The 14294-nt window shown below is 34.3% G+C and overlaps 1 protein-coding gene across 6 annotated transcripts in view; it reads left to right on the top strand.

The window, feature by feature from the left end:
• The window catches only part of MRTFB (myocardin related transcription factor B), a 203033-nt gene that overhangs the window by 66813 nt on the left and 121926 nt on the right, over positions 1 to 14294 (top strand). For all 6 annotated transcript variants that reach the window (XR_008392801.1, XM_037151233.2, XM_053672125.1 and 3 more), the window contains one exon: positions 4805 to 5021. Coding sequence is in view for 5 of the 6 variants with exons in the window: in XM_053672125.1 (XP_053528100.1) it covers positions 4805 to 5021 (217 nt within the window). In the remaining variant the exon portion in view is untranslated. The remainder of the gene's footprint in view (positions 1 to 4804; positions 5022 to 14294) is intronic.

Genomic DNA, 14294 nt, shown 5'->3' with positions numbered 1-14294 from the left:
CAAAAACACTTTGCATGGAAAATTTAACACTTTGGATAAATTATTTATCTCTGCAGTTCTTCTTCTCCTCAGTTTTAAAACTGGGAGGTGAATGTTATTTATTCAAAAATGTAAAGATTCGATCCTGAATTGTTGATATCCTTAAGAAATTTTTAGAAGATAGTGCAGAAGTATATTTTTACGTCTTAATCCTCACCTAAGGATATATTTTATTGATGAGAGAGAGACAGACAGACAGAAGCATTAATGTGAGAGAGAAACATCACTTGGTTGCCTCCTGTAAGTGTCCCGACCGGGGATCAGTCCTGCAAACTAGATATGCACCCTGGCTGGGAATCAAACCCACAACCTTTTGGTGTACAGGATGATGCTCCAACCAGTTGAGCCACCCAGTCAGGGCAGCAATATATTACTAAGAAAATGTTTTTATGTATACAGTTGACAAGAGTTTGTTCATATATTAAATTTTGAACTCTAACAGTGTTGAACAAATTGTCAGCAGGAGCTTTGGAAGGAGAACAGATAACATAGAATAGCACAGGGTTGACATCAGTAGTTTGCCCAACCCAATGACACAAACTCCTGTTTCTCCAGAGTAGATTAAATACGGAATTTTCAACTTGTTTGATCATAGGACTTAATTGTAAATATTCATCTAATTGGGGAATTACTTTGTGTGTGTGGAAAATTTTTGTCTTTGAACTTTTAAATCAAGTTTTATGTTTTTTTAATTTAGAAATTTATTTTTACTGGCTATTAGGCAGGTATTTTTCTATCTGTAAATCAGGGGAGCTTTAAAGACCAGAGACAAGAGTTTTGTTGTTGCTAAAACATTTTTTTAGTATGTTTGGATCTCCTGTTTGCATTTGGCTGATTGTATATTAAGCTTCTGTAGTTTGATATTGATATTCTTTGAATTCCTTTATTATTTAGCATTGTTAATATAACAGTGATTATGAATCACTTTATTTACTAATATTTTCATGTAAATTAGTCATAAGCAAAAAAGTACAGTGGAAAGAGATTTGCCTTGGGACTTCATTTGACTGAAATCAAATGTTAGCACCAATTTTGGGACTGTCTTAGCCTGTTAATAGCCTAACATCTTTTTAAATATAAGGTCATTATTGATGCCACCTTGATTCCATTCAGGGGGGAAAAAACATGAGTGAATCAATAGATAAACAAATAAAGCGGGATGCCTATTTTTTTCTTTCCATATTATATATTATGTCTCTAAGCATAGTGTCTGGCAGTGAAGTGGTTTGTATTTGGTGAACAGAAGCCATATCCCAGGGTGATCTTACTGGTATTGTGCTGCACTTTGACCTGGTGTTGGATAAATGTTTGATTGGTTTCATTTTGGAATGAAGTTATGTTACTGGGATAGGTAAGATGTTACATTGATATTATTTTGTCAGTTATAGGCAAATTAATATTTTATCACAGTTTGTTAACACTGATTGCTTTACTTTAATGACTAAATTATGATCCAGTAAAACATTTTGTTCTAATGCTATTTTTAAAAAGATCTCAAATAGAGACTATTATTGGACAGAGTGTTTCTTTATGTTTGATGTTGGATTTCAATTTCAAAAGAAAGAGCAGTTAAGAAGATATTAAGTGATAGTTTGCAAATTGGTAGTAGAATTTCTGAATAGACTAACACTTATTCATTTCCTTTTGCTACATTTTATAAAGATTTTTTTAGCTTATAATTTTCTTAAATTGAAGAGATGTGTGGGAGTTTAAGGTGAGCATAATGCCAAGGAATAATAGGTTGGGAAACATTATTCAATGTGAAGAATAGATACTGTTGCACGGAAATACGTACTTTAAAATGTACTGCGTAAGAAGAGCCTAGTTAAAGAACAAGTATGAATGACCCATGGACATGGACAACAGGGTGGGATGGACTGTGGGAGTGGTGGGTGGGCAGGGCAGGGAGAGCAACAGAGGAAAATTGGGACAACTCTAATAGAACAACAATTTAAAAAAGCTTCATTGGAACCGAAAAATAAAAAATAAAATAAAGGATCTTCAAAATTATGAACACTAATGTCAGAGTTTGTATATCTTGCCATTATAAGGCATTATGGTACTTACAGCTTAGAATTAATTTGCTGGGAATGTATTTTATTTTAAATTAATAAGTAATTTGAAAAGAAAATTCTTAGTTGTGAAAAAATTGAAGAAGTCATATCTTAATATTCCTTAGCAAAATAAGTCATTTTACTTGTATACTCACTTACCTAACATGTATTTTTGATGTTAACCTTCCTGGGCTTTTAGTTTGCATGGCCTGTCTTTTTCTGTCCATTCACTTTCACCCTGTTTATTTCTTCATGTTTAAAGTATGTCACTCATTGTAATATATTGTTAGGCTTTTAAAAATGCATTGTCAACCTCTGTCTTTTAGTAATAGTTCTTAATTCATTCATATTTAATGTAATTATTGATAAGGTTGGATTTAGGTCTATTATTTTACTGTGTCTATTGTTTTGCCTATTTTTTGTTTCTCTAGTCTTTCTTTTTAGGTTAATTCAGTATTTTTAAAATATCTTTTAATTCCCCTGTTGGCTTTTTAGCTAAAAACATTTGTATATTTTTAATGGTTGTTCTAGGAATTATAGTATACAGCCTTCTCAGTCTACTTCAAGTTAAAATTTTACAACTCTTTAATATAATGTAAAGAAATGTAAGAATGTTGTTATACCATCAACCCTCTACCATCCTCTGTTATAATGGCCATATATACTGTATTTATATATATTATAAACCCCATAACAATGTTATAATTTTTACTTTGGACTATAATGTTAAAGAAATGCAGAGGAAAAACTAGTCTTTGGTATTTATCTACATGTTTACTGTTTCTGATGCTTTTCACTGTTAAGGTCCAAGTTTTTGATAACACTACACTTTAGCCCAAAGAAATTCTGTTTGCATTTCTTGTACTATGTATGTGTCTGCTGGTGACAATTTTGCCCTCACTATTAAAGAGTATTTTTGTTGGATATGGCATTCTGGATGCACAGTTATAAGAAACTGTATTCAGTAAGGTTCCCTCTCAAGAGTATTGTTTTACTTTAACAGGCAGTTAACTTTGCAGAACTCACTTTTGCAAACTCCATCTTTCCTTGGTGAACACCAGCTGACATCTCAGTTCTGTTCTTTTTGGGCTGTTGGGAGTCTGCCCTGCATGTACCTAATTTAGGGGTTAGCCAGAAGCTTGGGCTGAGTTTATTTACAGAATTTAGAGGTTCCTTCTTTGTGAATCTCTCCTTTCTGGAAACTAAATACAGAATCAAGAAATCGATTCATGTATAAATGGACAGTTGACTTGCAACAAAGGTGCAAAGGCAATTTAGTGAAGAAAAGGTTTTAACCTTTTCAACAAATGGTGCTGAGACAATCACATATCTTTATGTCAAACAAACAAACAAACAAACAAACCCAAAAGCATAACCTTTGATTCAGATCTCACAGCATATATAAAAATTAACCCAAAGTGGATTATAGACTTAAATGTAAAACAAAACTATAAAATATCTAAAACATAAGAGATAATCTTTGTGACCTTGGGTTAATCAAAGTTTTCTTAGCTATAACACTAAAAACATGATCCATAAAAGAAAAAAATTAATAAATTGGACTTAATTAAATTGAAAACTTGTCTGTTCTTTACAAAACACTAGTAAGAGAATAGAATGGTAAGCCCCTGACTTGGAGAAAATATTTGCAAACTACATATCTGATAAAGGATTTTTGTCCAGAATATGTAAAGAACTCTTATAATGATAAAAAAAGAAACCACCTAATTTTAAAAATGAAAATACTTGATCAGATACTTAACCAAAGATATACAGATAGCAGCACATAAGCACATTAAAAGATGCTCAGCATCATCATGGAAATGCAAATTAAAGCCATAATGAAATACCACTGCACTCCCATTAAAATAAATAAGATAAGGAAGATTGACCGTAATCAAGTGTTAGTTAGAAAGTAGAACAAGTGGAACTCTCATTCACTGCTGGTAAAGTGCAAAATGGCACAACCACTTAGGAAAACAGTAAGTTAGTTTCATTAAAATTTGAACATAAAGCTGCCATATGATCCAGCCATTTCATTTCTAGGTATTTAACCAAGAGAAGTGAAAGCATATCCATTTATGTATCCATCTAAATAATTGTACAAGAATACATATAGTATCTTTATTTCTAATAGACAAAGACTGTAAACAACTCAAATGTCCACCAGTAGATGATTACATAAAACAAACTGTGAGATGAAATGCTACTAAGCAGGCAACAGTTCTATTAAATGTTTTGCCACTGTGTAATATGGACCACCATCCTTCTAGCTTTCAATAATGGTTTTCTCGCTGCCCACTTACTCAGCCCCAGAAGTGTTTCTTTGGCACTTCTGATACCAATTTTTCTGTCAGTCAGGTTGGTTTGTAGCAATTAAGGTAGACTTTCAAGCAAGACTGTTTTTTTATTTTAATCAGTATTAGTTTTGTCCATTTTAAGGTACATTAAAATCTTTAAGTAATGACACCAATAGCTATAACTTTTCTTGATACTATACAAAAATTGTACAAAATACTTTCAGCTTTTATTTATACAGTTTTTAGATGGGAAATATTCCTGTGTGTTGTACAAGGAATCTGAGGTCCAGAAAGGCCAGTTGTCACGACAATGAACATGAACTAGAACCAAGTGATCCCGTTTTAATACTTTTGTACAAATTGAGAAAAATAAATGTACCACATACTTAAACACATTCTTTATTTTGACAGACTCTTCAACAGACCACGTTTAAGAGTTGTCTCGTACTCCCTCTTGTCAGTGGCTGGAGCACAATGGATCACACAGGGACACTAGACACCGAGGATGAATTGGGACCTTTAGCCCATCTCGCTCCAAGTCCTCAAAGTGAAGCTGTTGCTCACGAATTCCAGGAACTTTCTTTGCAGTCCAGTCAGTACTTGCCCCCTCTGAATGAAAGGAAGAATGGTAAGTTCTTCAGCACGTGCAGTGGGGATTTTGATTTAAAGACTGACCTCTTTGTGAGCCTAATTGAGTTCTCTTTAGTAGTTTTTTTGTTTGTTTGTTTGTTTGTTTTGCCAGTTGCATTTGACAGTCTATCACAGAGGAGAGAACCTCATAGGGGTTAGTTTTGAGTAACAAGCAGAATTTTACTTTCCATCCCATTCTTCCATTATTTCCCCAGCATCTTTGGTAGCAACGTTATCTTTGAAAATAAGTTTTAGATTCAGTCATTTGAATACCAGCAGAAGATGTCATGCTAGAATGGTGTTGGGAAGTCACATCCTGTGCTGATTCTCGGGAACACAGATTGTGGATTTAAATAGATTATCCTCCCAATTTCCCCACCTCCAGTGTGTTACAGCTTAACTTCAGAATTGGTAAAATTTGCACTAATTTAATGATCACTAAGAAAGCAAGAGTGTTTTATTTATTTTTATATTAATAGGTATTAGAAATGGTCATATTTTCCACCTTTGGCTGACTCATCCTTGTATACAAAATGAATAATTTCTATTTATTTGCTGTCTGTTCAGGAAATGTTCCTTGATCACAGAGGCATCCAGAGTTTCCAAAAAACACGTACTGCCAATTTTTAATATAAGTGAATATAGAGAGATGATATACACTTATTCTTAATACTTAAAATATAAAAACTAATAAATATAAAATATTAAAATTTACAAACACTTTAAGTATACATATGAAAAGTACAGAATTAAGAATTTCAACCAGATTTACTGTGCTTTCCTCAGATCTGATGAGGCTTATATTCAGAAATTTATATTCTTTTAAATTCCAGAAGAAATAAAAATATTTCCCTGTAGAACACTTCCATATGTACTATCTTATTACTTATTTTTCTGGGTTCTGTGTCCCAATTCTTTTCAATATTGGCCTTTCTTATTCAGGAAAATGGATAAAAGGTGTATGTTACTATTCTTAGTTCTCTAGTACACATCTTTGGAGTGTAACTGTTCTCCCTTCAGATAAGATATCTGATACTTGTGTCTTATATTAGCTGTTGGGCACAATGCTTGTGCAGTTCAATTGGTATACAGCAGCATTTTGGCTAAGATGCTGTCAAAGCCTTCATGAGCTGTGGTTGACAGGTTGATGACCTTAGAACCTTCTATCAATTACAGGCCAAGCTTTATGTTAGTGGCTGAGAGAGAAGAACCACACTTCATGAAACATGATTAAAATGTGATCAAATTTACACAGTACACTTGGATCAGTATGATAATGTTCAAATTTGTATCTGCCAAAAGAAAGTTGAGCAGATATAAAATTGCCCTATATATAATTGCTCAAGAAAATGATCATATGAAGGGCAACCCCCCCCAAAACTGGAATTATCTTCTGGAGGGCAGGCCCCTTATAGTACAGGCTTCCCTTGCTAGGTGAGTGTTCTAGGAACCCATCAGTAACAATGTGCCAGCTGATGTTGTTGTGAGAGGCTGTGTTTGGCTTCAGAGAATTTTTGTTTTGAAGACTTTCAATGTGTTTGCCCATTTCTTGATGAGTAATTTACTAGTGTACCTGCCCACATCACGCTGAGTGTTCAGCAGCTTTTGACCCAAAATGGCATAACCTCTGTGGCCCCCACCATTCACTTCTTCTCACCTCGAGCAACTTTTGTTTGTTTACCTAATGAAAAAAGTCCTCAGAAACGTGTTGCTGATGTGGAAGAGGGGAAATAAAAAATGACAGAAGCACTAAAAGGCATCAAAATTCACAAGTTCAAAACTGTTTTGAGCAGTGGAAAAAACGTCTTGATAGGTGTATTGCATCAAATGGAGAGTACTGTGAAGGTGACTGAAGTTTAAACATGTAAGAATAAGTACAGAGTTTTTTATAAATAAAATCCATTTTTTTGGTGGGGTCCCTCTCTTGTATGTAGTAGAGGAGAGAATTGAATTATGTAAATAAGTTTCTGCTTTATGGATATCTGCTCAATCCAACTTACCACATTCTTTTCTCTTGAATATGTATGCCTGAATATAAGATAAGCTCAAATATAAGGTAATCTCCCCTTATAAACTTTTAAAAATGTAGATTAAATCATAAAGTATTAATTTATTAATTTAGGTATATGTATTTAAGTCACATTTTATGAAGCAGTACAGTAATATAGAAGGATTGCCTTAGCCACTTGCATTTCATAAAATCATCTTGCTCAGACTTTGTCCACCAGTCTTTGTTGTGTTTTTATCATCAGTAGAACCCCTTTGCATTATGTGTCTAGTATGGAAACCCAGGGTGCATCTTCATTCTGTCTCTTTTGTTTGAGTTACAGCAGTATTTGAACACATGTATGATCTAACACTGAAGATTTTACATATAAATTACAAATACCATTCACAAAATAGTGGAACTGGGTTTGTTGTTTTTTTGTATGTGTCTTATAGTTGTATATTCATAATCTCTACAGTTGTATATTCATAATCTATAGTTGTATATTCATAATTCGTAATTACTCATGTTTGACCTCTGATTGATTACAACATTTTATGTAGTTTCTGTTTCTGAATTTAATTCTTTTTTGAGTAGTAACATTGTATATTCACTCAGTTTAAAATTGAAGTGTACAAATGGGTACACAGTGAAAAGTAGGTCCCTTAACTACCCAGTTACTTCCCCAGAATTACCAACTGTTAACTTGTGTCCTTTCTGAGAGAATAGTTTTTGATGACTTTCTAAAAGCAGTTTTGAAAGTCTTTGTAACAACATCCAACACTTTGAATTTTGTTTTAACCTAAGAATAATGAATGTGTTGATTTTTTCCTCCCTCTTTTTTTCTGACTTTATTAAGATGTATCTGTACATGTCCTAAAACCAGCTTTGAGTGAAGTAAATTTAAAAAAATATTTACATTAAATTTATTGGGGTGACATTGGTGAATAAAATTACATAGGTTACAGTGTACAATTCTATAATACATGACCTGTACATTGCGTTGTGTGCTTACCACCAAAAATTAAATGTCCTTCCACCACCATGTATTTGACCCCCTTTTCTCTTTACCTCCTCTTCCTCAGCCCCGTTTCTCTTTGGTAAGCACTATACTGTTGTTTGTATCCATGGGTTTTTGTTCATTTATTTGTCTTCTTTGCTCTCAGTTTTATATGGCACATACGAATGAAATCATATGATTCTTGACTTTTCCCCATCTGGCTTATTTCACTTAGGATATTCTCAGCATTGAACCATGTTATTGCAAATGGCAGTACTTCATCTTTTCTGTGGCTGAGAAGTATCCCATTGTGTACATGTAGCACATCTTTATCTAGTCGTCTATAGAAGGACACCTTGTTGTCCCCGTGTGTTGGCCACTGTAAATAGTGCTGCAGTGAACAGAGGGGTGCATACATCTTTACAAATAAATGTGTTCAGATTCTCTTTTAGTAGACATCCATAAGAGAGGTTGCTGGGCCATTTGGTAACTCTATCTGTAATTTTTTGAGGGTCCTCTGTATTGTTTTCCATAGCTAATGCGTTTTTCTCAAATCCTTTTTTATTATTAACTAACTGAAAGAGCATCTCATAATATGAGATATTGTGTAAAGACTCTGACAAGAGAGAATCTCCTTTTTTCTGACAAGTGACTGAGGAAGTTAAAAACCTTACCTTATATTTAGGCATACACTAATTTTAGGTTTATGGTATATTAGCTTAATTTGCATATACATCACAAAGCATAAATGGAATTCTTGTACAGCTATCAGAAATCTAGGATTTTTGATACATTGATATGAGTATAGTAGAACCACATCAAATAATATGTAAACAGAACCATAACTTTGTTTAATGATTTTTTCAAGCTTATTCTTCATTTTCTAGGTCTTAATGTCATGTTTAAATCATATATACAAAATGTAGGTGTTAGCTCAAAATTAATTAATATAAAGTATGGTTTAGCTATTTTGAGGTAATCAAATTTAGATATTTTCTAACATACTGTGTTTTATTGTTATACCTAAGTTTTTAAACTTCACTTTAGAATTCTCTTCGGGGTAAATGAAAATATTTCAGTTTGGGCTCGGCATGTAGAAGGATTATGTCACCACATAGTTTATATATAAACTTTGCAAGGAACATGAAGTTGACATTGAAGTAATGATTCCAGGATCTCCCCTTATTTTTTTAAAGATTTTATTTATTTATTTTTAGAGAGCGGGAAAGGGAGGGAGAAAGAGAGGGAGAGAAACATTGATGTGAGAGAGAAACATTGGCTGGTTGCCTGTCATATGTGCCCCAGCTGGGTACCAAACCTGCAATCCAGGCACGTTCCCAGACTGGAAAGCAAACTGGCAACCCATTGCTTTGCAGAACGATGTCCAACCAACTGAGCCACACTGGTTAGGGCAAATCTCCCCTTATTTTTAATTAATATTTATGTTGGCAGTAGTGGAGTGGTAAAATATTTCCACCACTGGAGTAAACATGAAAAATGTTTAGTAAAGATAAGCTAGCATTTCCCTTTACCCATGAACGTGGCCAAAATAGTTGTATAGTTAGTGGCACTTCAAAAGTAAGGCAGCCATTTAGGCAACTAACTCTTCTCGACAAGTGAATCCTTTATCAAAGAAAGTAGATATACAAAAACAAATAAATAATGTACCTTTCCTAAGACAATGCATACACTGGGATATTGAGCTTTGTTTTGACATACACACAGTAGACTCATTTTCATGTTTCAATATTAACATTCCTTCAGATGGTGAGAATAAAAGGGGAATCAGTCAAGGGGACAGTTAGCTCTTTTATTGTTTAAATAGGAAAAGCTCAGGTGATATAAAGTGAGTATAGTTTTGTAAAAGGAGGGAAAGGCAAAGTTGATGGAAACAACATGCTGGAAAGAGCTGCGACCCCTTTGCTGAGGCCCACACCTAGAAGAGACAAAGAAGCAGCTTCTCATTCATGAGGCCATTTGCAAGACCAATCTATGCTGGTTGGTGAATTTAAGCTTTTAAGTCATTGCCAGTAGTGTCTTACAGTAAGTGGATAAGTTGACATAGATTCCCCTTCTATAAAACTGTTCGGTATTTCAGTACTTCTTGGTATGTCTCTGAAGATAAGACTCAATCATGTTAACATGGCCACAGACACCACAGCCAGCCATAAGTAGTAGTGTCAAGTGCATGGAGAATAAGCATTTGCCCCTTCTTCCTATGTTAACCGACCTTTTGAAACTGCATTTACTATTAAACCATCAGCATGTTTTAGGCCTCACTGAAGAGGAGAGACTTGTTATTCTCAAAACGTTGGTATTACTAGTTACTACAGTTGTTAGGTTTTTGTATAGTCCCATTTTGAAATTTTTTCCTTAAGATTTCTGTCCATTGAATTCATTATACTGAACAGTTTTACACCATCTCTTGTTCTATTCCAAAATGATCACTTACTAGAGAGAAAATAATTTATTCAAAAGCCTGCTGTCACACAAGGGAACACAAGGTGGCTGTTTGTATTGGATCCAATACCAGGGTTAATCCATTTGCCATCAGACAAATTTTGCCTTGCCATGGAACCCAGAAAAAAAAACACCCAAAAGTCTGCTCCTCTTGTTCCATGGAAAATAAATGGCACATGTTTACAGTGTTTTCACTGTGAACTGTTTCACAGTTCTCTTTGTGTTTTACTTTGAAAACATTTCCCCACTACTCATTACCCTGTTAGGCTTACTGGCAGACCTGGTGTTTGGGAATGTACAAAAGTGATGAGTGTGTCTTGAGCACAGCCCTGCTCTTTAGAATGTCCAGGAGCTGGTGTGGCCTAATGGAGGTTGGTCAGGGAAAGAGAAAATGTAACTATTTTTCTCTGGAGCAAACAGCCAGGCATAAAATTCTCATAGTGTCCTTAATGGGAGAGAAATAATTAGAGGGTAAATAGCCAAGGCAGGGAACTATGGATTTTTGCTTTCCCTTTTTACAGCTGGAGGCAGTAGAAATGAATAATTTTCTGCAAAATTGTCTTGTGATTGGCTTTACTATTAACATATTTAGGAGCTTGAATATTTAAAATAATTCTTTAAGGTAAAAATATTCTGATACATTTAGATAATTTCTTTTTGTTTTTAGGAGTTAAGAATATTTAGACTTAGAAGAGAAATATGTACTCCTTAAATATAACTTTTTAAATTTTCAATATTTTTTGAAAATTTGGCTTTAGGACTTACTTATACCAGCCACAATTACAAAGTTTAAAAGTCATCTGTGAACCTCCTAACAATGGCAAATGAAATTCTTGATTAATTGTGGCAGCTCTCATATTGTTTTTGTCTGTGACAGTCTCTTGAACCCTTTCCAGATGGAAAAGAAGCCATATAAGTAGCTTAAAGGTGAGGTGCTGTCCTTCACAATGGGCTTTATATAAAGTCTGCTATTAAATAGCATGTTTTGTTTCACAATGTAAACAAGCACCTTTAACCCTGTCCACCTTTTTTTTTTTTGTACTCTGGGTTTCTTATTTAGAGAGTTTTGCGTTACTGAGGATTTAGTTTGCTTCATTGCATTGCTGAACATACCCAAGCAGTATGTGTGTGTGTTGATGGAGGGAGGGAGGGAGGGGGGTAAGCATTAATTTACAGTCTTCCGTTAGTAGCTGGCATGTTCAGAAGTCTAACACAGGAGTGCTTCTGTTATTGCTGAGGGGGTAGATGAAGCTTACAGTTTCAAAAGTGCATCAGCAAGACCATAAGCCCCAGTTATGTAACACCCTGAAGCCTCATTTCGAGTTATTTATTCAGTCTTTAAATTGTATCCTCTCGCAGAAATTCCCTTAGAGTGTCAGCAGTTAACATATTTATATTAAAAGTTAGATTAAAAATGTAGTTATTCACAGTTCCTCCAGCATGAGACCACGTTATCTTAAATTTATAAAAGTCTAAAATTTTTACAAAGCTTTTCTAGTTACTACTCATAGAAGTACATTATTTCTTACATAGATTATTTGAGATAATTTTTGTAAAACTGGAGCCCATATATGATTTATATTAGACATTGGGCCAGTGAATAAACAGAAACTAATTTATTATTTATTAAGCTAATTTATTATTATTCAGTAGTCTCCTGTTTCTTGAGGAGCAATTTTAAAAGGTAATATATAAAGTATTGGGTTGGCCAAAAATTCTCTGTAGTCTTTTCCATAAAATAAAAGACAGTTTACATTTTCAACAGTGACTTCATTGATTTGGATATTTTGAGAATGTCAGCTGTCTCCCACATGGTGTAATGTTGATTGTTCTCAATTACTGTCTCAATTTGATTGCTATCAACTTCGACTGGTATATCCCGACACGGAGCATCATCCAGCAAGAAACCTCCAACACGAAACTTTGCAACCACTTTTGACGTGTTTGTTCAGTCACAGCACCTTCTCCATACACTACACAAATCTTTTTTGGCATTTCAGTTGCATTTTTACCTTTCTTGAAATAATAAAGCATAATATGCCAAAAATTTTGCTTATTTTCTTCCATCTTCAATATTAAAATGGCTACACCAAAATTCACCAATTTTGATGGGGTTTTTTTTTAATGCATGCTGATACGACACCTGTCACAATACAAGATTGTTTCAAATGAAGCTAAAGACAACTAAGTGCTACTAGAGCCATCGTATAGAAAAAAGTCAGACTTTTTGGCCAACCTAATATAAATAAGTAGTTATTAAATATTACTCAGCTATAATCCCTTAGCACCTTAGGGCTACTTGGAATTGAATAGTTAATTTGTAGTTGAATTACTGAATTAGACCCTGTGCTGGGCTAAGAGACTTTGTTAAAATTAAGTCAGTCTGCCTGACTACAGGCAGTCTGCCTGCCTATACTCTTTACTTAGGTCTGTCATCTAACCCAATCATAGTCACCTCATTAGCTAAAAAGGAAGCGAAAGGATAGATACTGGGTCCTGTAAAAGCCTAATAAATGTAGGGAGTGTACTGGAAAAAAAGCGATCCATGACTATTTCTATTCTTCTGTTATTTTATTTTTAGAAAGTAGTATTGTGGCAGAAGGCAACAAGATAAATATGTTGGAATAACAAATGTACTGGAATTTGCTCTTGGGTTTGTAGTTAATAATCACCCAGACTAAGTAATAAGTATCATACCCAGTATGTTTCTAACCCCTTTAAATTAATCTATACTGTTGGCTACCCTCACCTGCTGCCCTCACTATTATTAACAGGAAGTGTAGTCTTTGGGGAGTCAGGACTCCAGTCTCCTCTGCTGACTCAGTCTGTGAGCATGGGTAAGTCTCAGATGCTCTCTGTGTCACGGTGTGCTTTTCGTAATATCCATGTGGTGGTAGTTTTCAGCCCATGTGTCTTCCTCTGGCTGCCCTCCCTCGTTACATTGTGTGTTCTTATATCTCATCACTTTTGCCTTGTGTTCTTCATTGGGCAGCAGAAACGGAAAGGACGGAAGATGACTTCTGTCTCAGTTAACTGATGGCATTTGCTGTAGACAGAAATCAGTCATGTCGCTGTTTAATACATTCCTCACTGGTGTATAATTAAACACACATTCGAGCTTGCGCGATTAGTCAGACTTTCCACCATATTGAAAAGGAAAGAGAAGTTGATTAATTTGAGTTATTCTAAAAATAATGTATCTAATGTACAATATTTAAATTTAGAATATGCATTATTTTTCTACTTATGGTTTTCAAGGGTTGGCAGGTATGTGTTAACATTTTTATAATAGCATTCAGCTATCAGTTAAAAGACAGTATTTTAGCCTTTTCTTTTGAGGTTGCATTATTCACATTATTTTCTTATTATGTATGTTGTTACTTTCATTAAGAAAATGTTAACAGTTGGGTGTCTGTTTCACCAACCTAAATTTTTGACATACAACCTCTGTTTAATAAAGGTCTAAAAAGAAAAGTGAAAAGTTTGATTTACAACTCGCCATTGGTTCTTGTAGGATAGGCTAAGTTTAAAAGCTAACAAATGTTAGAATTTGTCAGCACTCTGCAGGTTTGAGATTTATAGCTACAAACTAGGAGACCCTCTTTGACAGAAGCCTTGGTCCCGACATATCAGTTAAGAAGTATCAGTTGGACTGCTTGATCAAACCACATCATGTATTATATAAAAGAAAAGTTTGCCATATCAGAATAGTCACCTCTCTCAACATATTAAAAAGTTCAAGAGTGGAAATAGGCATATTTTTTATTGTTAGAAAAGATCTATTGAATGATCATTGCATCTCTTACCTTAAAATAATTCTTAGA

Source organism: Artibeus jamaicensis, unplaced genomic scaffold (genome assembly GCF_021234435.1).
Source record: "Artibeus jamaicensis isolate MK-2021 breed Jamaican fruit bat unplaced genomic scaffold, CSHL_Jam_final contig_729, whole genome shotgun sequence".
Taxonomy (NCBI): Eukaryota; Metazoa; Chordata; class Mammalia; order Chiroptera; family Phyllostomidae; genus Artibeus; species Artibeus jamaicensis.
This window is presented reverse-complemented; position numbering and strand designations above follow the sequence as displayed.